This window comes from Pipistrellus kuhlii, unplaced genomic scaffold, assembly GCF_014108245.1.
Source record: "Pipistrellus kuhlii isolate mPipKuh1 unplaced genomic scaffold, mPipKuh1.p scaffold_m20_p_33, whole genome shotgun sequence".
NCBI lineage: Eukaryota > Metazoa > Chordata > Mammalia > Chiroptera > Vespertilionidae > Pipistrellus > Pipistrellus kuhlii.
In genome coordinates, this window is record NW_023425533.1 from 5130843 (window position 1) to 5146985 (window position 16143).

The following is a 16143-nucleotide window of genomic DNA, read 5'->3' on the forward strand; positions in this document are numbered from 1 at the left end:
AAGGAAAACTCCATACTGAAGATAAAAAAAAAAAAAAAGAGTAAATGAGTACAAAAGTTGGAAGGCATTAGGTAGTGTTTGGTCATCAAGGTGGCCCAAGTTTGATTGTTCTTTGATGAATATTGTGACTGCTGTGGTTGTTAACTTGTAGAAGCAAGGCTCTGACTCAGAAAGAATGGGGCCTTCATCACTGCAGCTCTGTAGTTACCATGTATTCTGGCTTAGCTACTACATCTGTGCAATGCTCCTTCTCTCATACGTCATAACTGTTTTGTAGTCTGGATCACACCTGAGTCTCAAGATCAAAGATAAATGAACAACTTACCAGGTGAGCCTGGTAGGCCTGGTAGGCCTGGCAAACCATCTTTGCCAGGAAGGCCAGATGCCCCAATCGTGGTTTGGCCTGGGTTTCCTTTGTTCCCTTTCAGGCCTGGAACTCCCTGCGGCCCTGGGTCACCTGACACACCTGGAAAAAATAAGCCCACACAAAAATACTAATCATATCACCCCACTTACTCTTTAGGGTATTCTACTCAGTGACATACATTGGAATCTGAACTACAAGGGAACAATTTGGGAAAGCATTCACTCTTCTCTTGCACTGAAGTTAGAAAGGTCCTTGGGATCACCTAACGTAACCTCTTGAGAAATTAAGGCCCAATGACATGAGAAAAATTGGTCAGGGTGCAGAGCTTCTTAGTGGCAAACCTTAGAGAGAAACCTGGGTCTCTAGCCTCTCATTCCTTTTTTTTTTTCTCTTCCAGTTTGGTGCTGCAATCAGCTATACTTCTTCCAAGTGGTTGCTTTAAAAGCACAGGAATCTTTACAGAAGCTCATTCCCAAAGAATTTAAAAACTGATGCCTTTAAAGTAATGTTGGAGCCCTAGCCGGATGGCTCGGTTAGTTGGAACATTGTCCTGTACCCCAAAACGGTTGCAGGTTGGATTCCCAGTTAGGGTACATATCTAGGTTACAGGTTTGATCACTGGTCAGGGCTCTCATATTGAAATTTCTCTCTCTCTTCTCTCTATCTCTCTCTCTAAATTTAAGATAAAATAAATACAAATAATATCTGAGTATTTATATTTGGAACATCACTGCCTCCCAGACTCTGGCATGCCCTTTCTATTTTTGTTATTATATAATGCCATATGGTTATGCCCCTCAGGTGATTGCTTTATGGGTACTATCCATAGGATGCTGGGGCCATTTAGTGCCTGAATTATGCACAGAGTAAGGGTCTGGGTACCAACTTTCCTCTGAGCTTTTGTTAGGGCCTTCTGTCAAGCACCAACTGGATGGCACATCCTCAGAAGAATGACAGGGCTCCAGCAGTATAACCCAGGTTTCTATAGCTCCTATAAACCTCATCACAGTCTGGATTGCTTATTTAGCTATGGCACATTATTGAGGCCAAAGGAAAGTTGTCCACCCAGGCTTACTCCTCATATACATTAGCCTTGGGCTGGCAGTGAGAACCTAATTGACTAGTCAAACTTTCCTTTGACTTTGGCTAGGTATGTACTAGACCAGAGATATGTAAGGGGATACTGGACACCAGAGAAGAGAGATAACTGATCTGTGTAGGAGGTGGGTTAGTTTGTTTCACCTGGTAAAGCTGGTAATCCAGGGATGCCAGAAGAGCCAGGCAGGCCCTGGATGCCTTCATCACCTTTAAGTCCTGGGAGGCCTGGCACACCAGGGTCTCCAGGATAACCTGACATTACAATGAAATAAAAAAGTAAGCAAAACCAGAAGACACTCACAAATGTCACAAAATGCCTAAGAAGAGATGAAAGGAGATGTCTTTAGGTAGAGGTGCCTTTCTTGCATTTCTTACTAATAATCTCTCCCAGATGCTGATTGCCTCATGTGATAGTGGGTTTACTTGAACTAAAACTCCACTAGTGTTCAGAACTGCTATGGCCAGAGTTTGCTTCCCATGGAAAGTTTTGGCAAAGTACTATGAAGTTCCTTCTACTATTAGTAATCTGCTATAATGCCTCAAATGTCTACCATTTGGGTTAAGGGGGTTAAAGTCTATTATTCATGTTATACACATAGTTTTATTTTGGGAGATGAACAGAGGAAGACACTGTCAACTGTTAACATCTCAGCTTCAATGGGTTTATCAGACAGCTTGAGCCTGAGAGGATGAAGGGAGAAAGTTAAGAGACCCAGATTGAAAAGGCACAATAGTAGAAGCCTTTGGTCAAACAAGAAGAAGCTAGAGAGTGGGCATCTGGATTTTTGGAGAAGGAAAAGGGGTTAGGCACATACAGTAACTAGAAAAAGGAGAGGTGAAGACAAACTTTCAAAATATCATACTCAACCAGGTGCTCCCCTAAGAATACATTTTTATTTACAATGAAATTGTCAAGCTCAAGCATTCATGAGATCATGTAGCTGAGAACCTGAGTGTCCTATAGTATCAGGCTGAAGTCGACTTAGCTGGGGAGGATATCAATCCTTCCCTAAGCATCACTAAAATAACCATTTTAACAAATGCAGGCCCAACTAACTCAAACCCTAGCCTTGGTAGACCCAACACAAAAATGGAGTAGGGTTTGGCTTGTTTCCCCAAGATATTGGAGTTAGCTTCACTTCTCAAGTTCAGGATCCAGGAGGAGCCCTTGGGAGGGTTGGGTTTAGCAGCAATCTCGTGGCTAACAAAAAATTCTTTAAATAATTACAAGGGATATAACATTTAACTCCCTGTCTTTTCTTCTCCACTCAAATCAATGAAAAATTGCACCTGAGATCACAGCACCATCTGTATCGATGTAAACATCTGGGCCTGGCAGGCCAACATCACCCTTTTCACCCTGCAAGGATTAAATACATTAAACACAAATATTTATGTGACCTCATCATCCAAGACCTATGTGTCCTCAAATCCATTTCCCAGAAAAGTTAAAGGTTTCTCCTTTTGCAAACCCTGATTTCCAGGGTCAACTAGTCCATGGGTTAATTTCAAAGTCCTATCAATTTAAGATGAAGGCAACACAAGTCAGGTCAGAAGTCTGATATTCAATTGCAACCCTATCAAGAACAAGGGATCTCAATTTCATTTTGCAAACTGACTCCAGGAAAACCTGCTCTGGCAAATATATCATAGAAATAGATAACATGGCTGCACCCAAGAGATGCCCAGGGGAGAGCAGTGTTTCAAAATTTTCCCACTCTTAGCAGGCCTGGGACTTTGCTATTGCCACTGTTCTTATTAGTGGATGATTTCAGGCAGAAGAAGTCAAAAGAGTCCTAATTGTCACACAAAAGGGACTCGAATACCATAATCAGATACAGTGGCATATTCAGAGTAGGGTGGTGGGAATTCTCAGTCCTGGGTGCAGGCAATAAGGGGATGCATTATCAGTAGAGAATTTAAGAAAAATAATTGCCAACTGAAAAGTTGGCAATTCTAAGCAATGTCAATAAAAAATATTCTTCCTTGAAGGGATTGATTTGCTACCATGTTTCCCTCCCCATTAAGTCTACCACTTATCAAGTAATATTAAATAATGCTCATCAGTTTTGTGTATTAAAGTAGGATGCATGTGAAAAGGATGACACATAAAATGTTAAAATACTTTAAAAATATTTTATTTCATATATAGACTTTTGCTATGGTCTTAATGATTGTGCCCGTTTCCCAAATTAATGTTGAAAACCTAATGCCCAAGGTGATTGTATTTGGAGTTGGGTCATGAGGGCAGAGCTGCCCCAATTAGAATCAGTGCCATTATATAAAAGGCCCAATAAGAGATAGCTCAATCTTTCCATCATAATAGGACACAGGAAAATGTAGGCAGTTTGCAAGCTGGAAGAGGCCCTTCACCAGAACTCAACCATACTGGCACCCTAATCCCAGACTTCTAGTCTCCAGAACTGTGAGCAATAAATTTCTGCTGTCTATAAACTATCCAATCTGTGATATTTTGTTATAGTAGCCTGAAAGGACTAAATAGCATTTCTGGCAATTCTTTATTCTTCCTTCTCCCCAATCCTGGATTTTTACTTCCCAACAACATTACCTTAATTCCTGGCAATCCATTAAGCCCAAGGAAACCTGAGGACCCCTTCTTGCCCTGTGACAGAACATAGTTACAACTAAGTTGAATGTCTACATAAGAGGGGCTGGTGTTTGGATTAGCCTAGTGCAAATGGCACAGGAACATTGGCTGGCATTCAAGGGTATGTATGGATCCTATATGACTCTATAATTTGTTACAGAAGGCCATATGGCACACTAGGTAGTAAACTTGCATGCTTGGAGGCACAAGGGCCAAAAGGCTAGAGGTGAATATAAGCAGGCTGGCCTTGCTAACACTGATAACATGTTAAAGAAGTATGGCTATACCATATAGCATGCCATGGAATGTCACCAAACTTGATACTGGATACTCATCTTCTTGGTTGCAAACAAAGAAGAGAGTGGTTGAGTTTATACCAATCAAAGGAAGGTGGAAATTTTCATTAAAGCAATGTCTTCCTTTGGGTTGATGACCATATTAAGAAAAGTGGTGGGACCTTGATTCAGATTTTATACACCAAGGTTTTAATAATATTCACCAAAATACCTGACTCCCAGGAGGTCCTTGAACTCCTTCTAAACCCATGGGACCCTGTAAAGAGAAAAAAAAGGCATGCTAGAAAAAGCCACTAGATTTACATAACAAAGCTATCCAACTGAGTTCAAGATTTAGCAGCTCCTAAAATCAGGTAAGAGAATGTTCCTAGACCTGGTTCAATAATTTCTTTCTAAGTACTAATCCATCAAGCTAAATAGCCACAAAGAGCATTTTTAAAGAGCTAAATAAATGGGAACATTCTAAGCACTAGGTGGAATTTGGTAAAAGGGCTGGGTGTTATTATACTTAGTATGCATTAACTCCAAGTTATTAGATTTTTAAATAGACTGTGGGAATGCTGCTTGTCTCTCACCCCAAATGCATAATTTGTTGGTGATCGTGCCTTTTCCAGACTAGAGAGCAGAGAAAAGATGATAAAGAGATGGCAGGGTAATGGATGAATATTGCTGAAAATTCAAGACTCTTTAACAAGCTTCATGATGAAGCTAAAACACAATTGTCTAAAGTGTTGCTTCTTTAAGGCTAAGGTTGGCCATTTGCTTACAGTGTAAGACCCAAGTGTATGAAGTTATTTTTCCACTTGAAGTGAGATTATTACTGGAAACTGTTGACTTGAAACATCCTCACAATCTAGAACTTCTCAGGATTGTTTCTGTTCTATAAAAATTGCACTTGGACCTCTTCTTCCATTTCTGCACACCCTCAACTCTCACCTTTGCCCATATTCCCACAAGATAGAATGAAATAAAAGCAAGACAACAGTCACATAATTCTTTAGCCCAGAATGGGAACAAGGGGGATAAATAGTCTGAGTAGTCACCTATATAGGGGGTACATCATTCTTTATTCAAAAGAGCCATTACTTCAAGGGAATGGGTAAAAGTGGAGAGAAGGTAATCTTAGGGGCCTGCCAGAAGGCTGAGGAAGAGAAAGAAAAGCTTAAGTGGCTCTATCAGGTTTGGCTCAATGTACTGAAGGGTCCTGGGTTCAATTTTGATCAAGGACATATATCTCGGTTGCAGTCTTGATTCCTGACCCTGTTTGGGTGCATGTGGGAGGCAATGATTCGATGTATTTGTCTCACATCAATGTTTCTCTCTCTCTGTCTCTCCCCTTCCACTGTCTCTAAAAATCTATGGAAAAATATCCTCGGGTGAGGATTAAAAAAAAAGTGTCTAAAACAAAAACAAATAAAAATAATTATTAAAAAAATAAAAGCTTAAGTGGCCATAAAGTTACATACATAAATATGGAAACAGGAAATAAAATGGATCAGATGACTTAACAGACCCAGGCAAGCAACATTCAAGGTTCCTACCCTACCTACCCTTGGTCCTGGCAAACCAGAGATGCCTTTTTCTCCTTTTTCTCCTGCAATTCCAAATCCCTAAAGGAAAAAAAAACAAAAAAAAAAACCCATAAGTTATAACATTCATTTCTTCCTATAGGTCTCCTAGTTCCATTCAAAGCACAGTGGTAATTTCAAACCATTTCCATAGTTTCACTGGGGAGGCTCACAATGCTGAGTTTCCTGTCACTTCTTAAGAAGCACATATGACCTGAATATAATTTGGACCATTCATTCAAGGTTACATTTTGGTTCTAGAAGTAATGTCTTATCCCTCAAACAATATTTCATGTATTTATAGTAACATGGACTAAACATAGAAATGATAAAATATCTGACCCCATTGATTTTGCAGATGGGAAGAATAACAGTCAGAAGGGCTAACCATCTTGTATGGGTTACATAATCAGAAAGCCAGGTTGTCAGACTTCTATTTCAGGACCCTTGCCATGAGAATAGGCTTCCTTCTACCATCTAGGAACTTGGTTCTTTGACCCTCAAATGAAGAATTGTGTTTATTCTTGGTGGTCAATACTAGAAGAGATATGATGATTACAATATCCTTCTCAGTGGTAATTATTTCTATCTTGGTGTGGTCTAGAGTCCTGCAGGCCCTAGGAGCATTCCAAATAGAGACTGTGACATGTTTTCCAATCCTTCTTGCCCTGCTTATAAGAGACGAGGGCTTACAGCTGTGGGCATGACTGAAGGATTCTCTATGAAGAGGCAAAAATAAAAAAAAGCAGAGTGAGTGAGAAAGAGCTTTCTCTGCTCTGAGCCAAAGGCAAGCACATTCTGGGCCTCAAGATACAGAAGAGTTCATTACATAAGTGGATGAAGACTTTCTAAGCAAATTGAATCAAAGCCATTTTGTTATTGCTTAAAATTGGACTTTCTGGAGTACAGATTTTGGCAAACAACATTTAAGCCTATTATGAGAGTAAAGGAGGCAGTGAAGATTTCTTACATGTAAGCTTGTGAAAGACACTAAATGTTGTGGCACATTACCTGTTGTCCTCTTGATGTGACCTGGCTCAACTGGTTGAGAAGGCACTATACAAATCCTCTTTGTAGTTTTCTTTCTCTTATGTACTAAGAGTATTCCCATAGGTACTGAAAACTAGCTGAATAATCCTTAGCTTTCTAGGCCCAAGGTTTTTGCTTTTTTTTTTTTTTTTAATGTGGACTCTTTTGTTGAGTTTTTATTGGGGGAGAATGTGTGTCTGAGAATGGTCTGATTCAAAGCAGGCTTTGGTTTCTATTTGCAGTTCTCTACATCCGCAGTTGTGTGTCAAATAACTCAGACTGAACGTTGAATAGGATTTCTATTCAAAAGGCCTGCAGGTCAAACTGAATGCAAAACTTATTTGAAATATCAGTTCTGGATCTCAAATCAGAAACCAATGCATGCTGCCACCTGGTAGAATGTGTCTATTGGACTCTGAAGTGAAGCACTTCATGCAATGTTCTCTGTCCTGTCCATGGAAGCTATGGCAGCTCAGGCTGCCCTAAACTGTAAAAGCACTAAGATGAATTTTATAGTTGGCAAGCGGAAGGTAGCTGCCTCAGATCCACTCAATAGGTACCTCAGGATTTACCAGTTTCTTCTCTCTCTCCGCATCTCTTCTATTTTGCCCTACCATGTGTTTGCTAGTTCCCTGGACAGACAACACACAGATGCATGATTCTGACTATCTTCATGGTAGTATCAGTAGTCTATAAGTCTGAGTATGCTCCTATGGATAATGGGGTGAAATGGGTGAAGCTGGGAGTGAGCCAAAAATCAGGAATATTTGATCACTGCAAAGGGTGAAGAAGAAAAAAGGTGAGGCATACATATGTCAGGTTTGCCACCTGCCAGAAATTGTTGCAAATATTTAGGATCATATGAAAGGGAAACAAATTGTTAAAGAGAACAGAGAGGAAAAAATGGTGGCAGAATAGACAGATGGGTCCAGAGCCTTGTCCTGGAGCAGAAAGAAAGAACAGCTGAGGATCACACGGGGAGTATTTTTTGGCGAGTTAAGGCACAGCTATGCTCCAGGAGAAGGTGAAGAACTGCTAGATAGAGTTCCCTGACCTGGCAGCCCCACTGCTGCTGGGATCCTTCCCAGAGCTGAGCGATGAGCTCGGATGCAGAGAATATACCACCTTGAAGGGGAAAATGGATGTTATCAAAAGCCTGAAAATCTACAACTGCGGCACCCATTGAACAACTGCGAACCTGAGAACACTGGTCCCCAATTGGCGCAAACATGCGGATTCATAGGAGCTGTACACTTCACCAGGAAAGGTCAGATTTTGCCTGGGATAAGGTGAGATCTCTGGTCCCTGCGGGAGAGAGATGCATGCACTGCAGGAGCTGGAGGACATGGGGAAGTCTATGCCTAGAAAAACCTGTGGCTGTTGGGGCTGGAGTGATCCATGAATGTGGAAGGGATTCCTCATAGCTGCTAACAGAAGGGATCTCTAAAAAGCAGCCCGTTTTGATCTGACACAAAAGAACAACCTAAAAAATTTTAAAAGTGTGCCACCTACTTAGACCCAAGGAGGAAAAGAGGGACTGCACAGACTTGTGTGCAACCCTATTGTTCACACATTTAGGCTTTTTCTTCTTCAAAGCCTTGGTTCTGATTACTGAGCCCAATACATAGGATCACTCAGTTGGGGACACCCTGGGAGACTGCAGGGGAAAGTTATTTTTCTGGAACCTGGGGATCGGAGTGGGGAGTGACTGTCGGAGAGCCAGCTCTAGAGCAATCCATTCTCACAAACTGGTATTGAGTGCCACAGGGAAATCAGGATTTAAGTACATGCTAGTAGGGGTGTCGAACTCAATCAGAGAAGGGGCCAAAATCTAAAATCCAGCCTAAATCGCGGGCTGAATGGTTTACTGAACAGTCATAAACTGTCATTGTGATGGAAACGCAGCGGAGTGCAGTGATGACAGCGCGGTGCGGGCCACATTGCAAGGCCTGGCGGGACGGATTTGGCCCGCGGGCCTTGTGTTTGACACATGTGTTAGAGGGTTCCTACAGACACGGAGATCAATTCAGAAACACTGCCACCCAGGGGCTGAATCACAAATTGACTCTTGTGTAATCACAAATAAAGGAATACAGGAAATTAAGACATTGCATGCTTAAAAATCAGGACTAGCTTACAACACTGAGGAGCAGTGGAATTCAGGGAACTGCACTATTGTCTTGACTGGAAAACAGGCGTGCAAAACAGAACAATAGAGGAAGTGAATGACCTTCACTACTGCACATTTTCTTTTCATCTTTTACTTAGGAAACTATTTTTTCTTTTTTTTCTAACTTGATTTTATCTTTTTAATTATTACATTTTTATTTTCAATAAGTATTATAACTACTACTACTAATTTACCTTTTTTTACATGTCATTTTATTTTCTCTTTATTTTACTTTGGGATTAGTGTTCTACATTCTGTTTTCATCTTTCCCTTATCATCGTTTTACTCTATCTCAACTCTACCTTTATGCCATCACTCTCTTCCTAACTTTTCCCTTTTTTGTGTCCTGTTTCTCTTACCCTTTTCTTGTTTTATATTTTCCCTATTCTTTCTTTGTACCCCCTGTTAAAATTTCACCCTACTGCCGAAGCCGGTTTGGCTCAGTGGATAGAGCACTGGCCTGAGGACTGAAAGGTCCTGGGTTCAATTCCGGCCAAGGGTATGTACCTTGGTAGTGGGCACATACCCAGTAGGGGATGTGCAGGAGGCAGCTGATCAATGTCTTTTTCTCATAGATGTTTCTAGCTCTCTGTCCCTCTCTCTTCCTCTCTGTGAAAAAGCAATAAAATATATTTTAAAAAATTTCCCACCCTATTTATATATCTAATTTTCAATCCCCTGCTCCAAGTCCATACATACCTCTCTCTTCTCTGTCTTAAATATCCAAAAAATTGTTTTTCTTTCTGTTCTTTTCTTGAATATTGATTATATCAATTTTTTATGTTTTGTGAGATTGTTTTGCTTATTATTTTTTTTGGTTTTGTTTCTGTTTGTTTTTTGCTTCTGTTTCCCCTCACCTTGCTTGATATTAGTTGTTGTTTGTAATTTGTATTAATCTCCAGCTACTTGTTGCTGGCATTTGCTGGGATTAGTGGCTGTTCTATTGGAGTTTCTCTCTCTCTCTCTCTCTCTCTCTCTATATATATATATATATATATATATATATATATATATATATATATATATATATATATAGTTTGTTCCCCTTTTCTTTATTATTCTCTTTATTTTCTCCCTTACTTTTTTTTTTTCCTTTTCCCAATTTCATTTTTACACTCTTTTTTTCTCTCTTCTTATTTCTTATCTCCTAATCCTCTTTTCTACGGTGGTCACCTTTATTTGGGGTTATTAGTATTGTGAATACATTTGTGTTCAGTGCCTTGTGTGTTGTAATTTGTGCCTATAAATAAATGCAGGAGAGAGAGAACTACATAACCAGACATGTGGAGAAGAGAGACTATGAGGAGACAAAGAAACAGGCTGCATATGAAAGAAAAACAAGCATCACCAGAAAAGAAAGAAAACAAAATGGAGGCAAGCAACCTGTAAGAGAAAAAATTCAGAGAAATGGTCATAAGGTGACTGAAAAGAATGGAAGACAAATTCAACAATATGAATAAGAACCAAGAGGAATTGAAGAAGAATAAAAAAATCAATGAAAAATGACATTGCTGCTATAAAGAACTCAATAGAAAGCATCAAGAGTAGACTAGAAAAAGCATAGGACTGCATCAGTGAGCTAGAAGACAAGGTGGTAAAAAATACCCAAGTAGAGCAGCTTCTAGAAAAAAAAAAATTAAAAAGCAGGAGAGCCTAAGGGAACTTTGGGACAACACAAATCAAAACAGCATCTGAATAATAGGGATTCCAGAAGGAGAGGAATCTGAGCAAGAAATAGAAAGCCTCTTTGAAGAAATAATGACAGAAAACTTCTATGATATAGGGAAAATACCCACACAAATCCAAGAAGCTCACAGAGTCCCAAGAAAAATGAATCCCAAAAGACCAACACCAAGGCACATTATAATTATTGATAAATTGGCGAACACCAATGACAAAGTAAGAATATTAAAAGTGGTCAGAGAGAGACAGAAAGTTACATACCAGGTAACCTTCATCAGACTAGTAACTGGTTTCTGAACAGAAACTCATCAAGCCAGAAGGGAATGAAATTCAATATACAAAGTCATGCAATGGTAGGATCTAAATTCAAGAATACTGTAACCAACAAGGCTATCAATCAAAATTGAAGGTGAAATCAGGAGCTTCACAGACAAAAAAGGGCTAAGGGAGTTTATTACCACCAAACCAGCAATGCAAGAAATGTTAAAGGGTCTGCTGTAAAAAGAAGAAAGAGAAATTGAGGGGTAAAGAATAAAAATGGCGACAAACAAGTACCTATAAATAATAACTTTAAATGTATTGTAAATGGATTAAATGCCCCAATCAAAAGACATAGGGTAATAGATTGGATAAGAAAACAAGATCCTTATATCTGCTATCTACAAGAAAGCCACCTCAGAAAAAAAGACACACAAGACTGAGGGTGAAGGGATAAAAAAAGGTTTTTCAGGTGAATGGAAATAAAAAAAAAAAGCTGGGGTAGCAATAATAATATCTGACAAATTAGATCTCAATGTAAAGGACATAACAAGAGATAAGGAAGGCCACTTCATAGTACTAAAGGGAGAAATCCAATAAGAAGAAATAACTCTGGTAAACATATACACACTCAATACAGGAACACTCAAATACAGGGGGGGGGGGGGAAACAACAACAACAAAAACCTCATCTATGATATCAAGGGAGAGATTGATAGCACTAGAATCATAGTAGGAAAATTTAGTATTCCACTATCACCATTGGACAAATTCTCTAAACAAAAAAATCAGCAAAAAAACCCAGCAATCCTAAATGACTCACTAGACCAGACAGAATTAATTGACATCTTTAGAACATTTCACCCCAAAGCCACAGAATATACATTCTTCTTAAGTGCACATGGGTCATTTTCAAAGATAGACCATATGTTGGGTCATAGACAATGTCTTTCAAAATTCAAGAACATAGAAATCATATCAAGCATCTTTTCAGATAGCAATGGCATAAAACTGGAAATCAACTACAATAAATACAATAAAAAAAAATCACACACGTGGAGACTAAATAGCATATGGTTAAAGAATGACTGGGTAACCAGAGATCAAGGAAGAAATAAAAAACATCATGACAACAAATGACAATGAAAACACAACAATCCAAAATCTATGGGACACAGCAAAAGCAGTCCTGAGAAGTAAATTCATAGCTCTACAAGCCTACTGCAAAAAATAAGAAACAATGGTAATAAATTACCTAACCCTACAACTCAAAAAGTTAGGAAGAGAGTAACAAGAAAAAGCCCACTGTAAGTAGAAGGAAGGAAATAATAAAGATCAGAGTGGAGATAAACGACATAGAGACCAATGGAACAATAAAAAGGATCAACGAAACCAAGAGCTAGTTCTTTGAAAGGATATAAAAGATTGATGAATCTCTAGCCAGACTCACCAGGAAGCAAAGAGAGAGGACCCAAATAAACAAAATCAGAAATGAAAGAGATGAAATAACAACAGACCACACCAAAATACAAAGGATTGTTAAAAAATAATATGAACAACTACATTCCAACAAACTGGACAACCTGGAGAAAATGTACATATTCCTAGAAAAATATAACCTTCCAAAACTCAATCAGGAAGAATATAAACATCCTTATGGGCCAATAACTATAGAAGAAATTGAAGCATTCATAAAAAAGCTTCTAGCAAACAAAAGCCTGGTGCCAGACAACTTCATAGGGGAGTTTTACCAAACATTCAAGGAAGAACTAAAAATTATCCTCCTTACACTATTCCAAAAAATTAAAGAGGGAGGAACACTTCCAAGCTCCTTCTATGAAGCCAACATCACCCTAATACCAAAACCAGATAAAGAGAACACAATGAAAGAGAATTATACGCCAATATCCCTCATGAACATAGATGCCAAAATCCTCAACAAAATTCTAGCAAATCAGCTCCAGCAGTACATCTGAAACATCATACACCATGACCAAGTAGGATTTATCCTAGGAATACAAGGATGGTACAATATCTGCAAATCAATAAATGTGATACAACAAAAAAAATTGAGAGATAAAAATCACATAGTCACATCAATTGATGCAGAAAAAACATTTGACAAAATCCAACATCTGTTCTTGATAAAAACTCTCAACCAAGTGGGAATAAAGGATCATACCTCAATATAATAGAAGCTATATGTGACAAAACCACAGCTAACATCATACTCAATGGGCAAAAACTAAAACCATTTCCCCTAAGAAAAGGAATAAGACAGGGATGCCCACTCTTACCACTCCTGTTAGACATAGTACTGGAAGTATTAGCCTTTGCAATTAGATAAGGAGAAGAAATAAAATGTATCCAAATTGGAAAAGAAGAAGTAAAGCTGTTCTTATTTGCAGATGAAATGATACTATACATAAAAAACTTGAAAGACTTCAGGAAAACTAATAGACTTAATAAATAAATTCAGCAGTGTACCAGGATACAAAATTAATGCCAAGAAATCCATGGCATTTCTATATACCAATAGTAAACTTACAGAAAGAGAGATTTAAAAAGCAATCCCATTTACTATTGCACAAAAAAATAAAAAATTAAGATACCTAAAAATAAACTTAACTAAGGATGTAAAAGACCTATACTCAGAAAACTATAGGAGACTGAAAAAAGAGATAGAGGAAGATGTAAACATATGGAAGAACATACCATGTTCATGGATTGGTAGAATCAACATCATTAAAATACCCATACTAACCAAAGCAATCTATAGATTCAATACAACCCCCATTAAAATACAAATGGCATATTTTGACCTAGAAATAACTCTCCAAAAATTCATCTGGAATAAAAAACAAAACAAAACCCTGAATAGGCAGAGTAATCCAGAGAAAGAAGAATAACATAGGTGGGATCTCAATACCTGATTTCAAGCTGTATTACAAAGCCACTCTTCCCAAAACAGCCTGGTAGTGACACAAGAACAGTCATATAGACCAATGGAATAGAATACAGAACCCAGATATTGACCCAAACCACTATGCTCAATTAATATTTGCAAAGGAGGCATGAACATACAATGAAGTCAAGACAATCTCTTTAACAAATGGTGTTGGGAAAATTGGACAGATACATGCAAAAAAGAAAAAAAGAAAAGAAAAAGAAACTAGACCACCAAATTACACCATATGCAAAAATAAACTCAAAATGGGTACAGGACTTAAACATAAGACAAGAAACTATAAAAATACTACTCCAATAGATGACTCTATATGCAGCAAAATCTCAGACATATGCCGAAAGAACTTCTTCAGTCATACTGCTCTAAAGAGAAAATAAAGAAATGCACTACATCAAAATAAAAAGCTTTTTTCACAGCATAAGAAACCATCAACAAAACAAGAAGAAAGCCCACTATATGGGAGGACATATTTGCAAATGTTTTCACTGATAAATGTTTAATCTCCAACATCTACAGACAACTTATAAAACTTAATAAAAAGAAGATAAATGATCCAATAAAAATTGGGCAACAGACTTAAATAGGTACTTTTTAAATGAAGACAGAAGGAAGGCCAAGAGACACATGAAAACATTCTCAGAGTCACTAATTATCTGAGAGATGCAAATGGAAAGGACAATGTGGTACCATCTTACCCCTGTCAGAATGGCTATCATCAACAGTGAAACAATAAAAAGGATCAGCAAATGTTGGAGAGGATGCATAGAAAAAGAAACTTTTTTGCACTGCTGGTGGGAATGCAGACTGGTGCAGTCCCTGTGGAGAACATTATCGAGTTTCCTCAAAAACTGAAAATGGAACTCCCATTTGACCCAGTAATCCCACTCCTAGGAATATATTCTAAGAAACTAGAAACACCAATCAGAAAGAATATATGCTCATATGTTCATAGAAGACCAATTTACAATAGCTAGGATTTGGAAACAGCCTAGGTGCCCGTCAGCAGATGACTGGATCAGAAAACTATGATACATCTACACAATGGAATATGCTTCCATAAAAAGAAGGAATTCTCACCATTTGCAGCAACCGGGATGGAACTGGAGAGCATTATGCTAAGTGAATGAAAGGAAAAAAAAAACCCAAAAAACAAAAAACCCCACATGATCTCATTTGTGGATAATAAAGAACATTATAAACTGATGAACAAAAGGATAGATACAGAGGCAGCAAAGCATCCAACAGACTGACAAATTACAGTGAGAAGTTTAGGGAGAAGTACAGTAGATAAAAGATCAACTGAAGGACTTGTATGCATGCATATAAGCATAACCAATGGATGCAAAACACTGGTGGGTGTGTTGGCATGTATCTGCATGGGGTGAGAGGGGGCAATGGTAAGATATGTATACATATAATACCTTAATTTAAAAAGTGAAAACAAAAACAAAAACGGGGAAATCCGTGCACCATGAAAGGAACTGTGGGCCATGAGGCTGTGGTGGGCACAGGGGTGGGACTTGGCCCATCCTTGCACCCCTACCTAGCCCATCCCACTGTAGACCCCTGGTCCCATCTGCCAGTAGCCCTGCTCCTGTCACCACCACTCTCATGTGCTAGTGGTGCTGTCTGGGCTTGCACCTGCTAATGGCACAGAGTGATTGGGGCCAACACCAGCAGCGGGTGTTTGTGGGGCAGGTGTCGTCAGCATGTGTGAGTGGTGGCTGCTGCCCCGATCACCCTTCATACATATCAAATTGAATATATATCATCATATGTGTAACTCCATCTATTGAAAAAAATGTACATTATTAACTAGTACACCTAGTAAATAAACACTTCTCCAAAGAGAACATACAGATGGCCAAGAGACATGACAAAATGCTCAAAGTTACTGATAATCAGAAAGATGCAAATTAAAATGACAATGAGGTATCACCTCACACCTGTCAGAATGGCTACCATCAACAAATCAACAAATGACAAGTGCTGGTGAGGATGGGAACCCTTGTGCACTGCTGGTAGGAATGCGGACTGGTGCAACCATTATGGAAAACAGTATGGAGTTTCCTTAAAAAATTAAATATGGAACTTCCAT

General features: G+C 38.7%; 1 protein-coding gene across 1 annotated transcript in view; it reads right to left on the reverse strand.

Annotated features, from left to right (window-relative positions):
• COL4A6 (collagen type IV alpha 6 chain) overlaps positions 1-16143 on the reverse strand; it is a 467370-nt gene that overhangs the window by 39318 nt on the left and 411909 nt on the right. The window contains exons 14-19 of the mRNA XM_036460712.1: positions 5920-5979; positions 4581-4625; positions 4035-4088; positions 2756-2825; positions 1610-1717; positions 326-466 (exon numbers count right to left, since the gene is read on the reverse strand). Of these exons, the coding sequence (XP_036316605.1) occupies positions 326-466; positions 1610-1717; positions 2756-2825; positions 4035-4088; positions 4581-4625; positions 5920-5979 (478 nt within the window). The remainder of the gene's footprint in view (positions 1-325; positions 467-1609; positions 1718-2755; positions 2826-4034; positions 4089-4580; positions 4626-5919; positions 5980-16143) is intronic.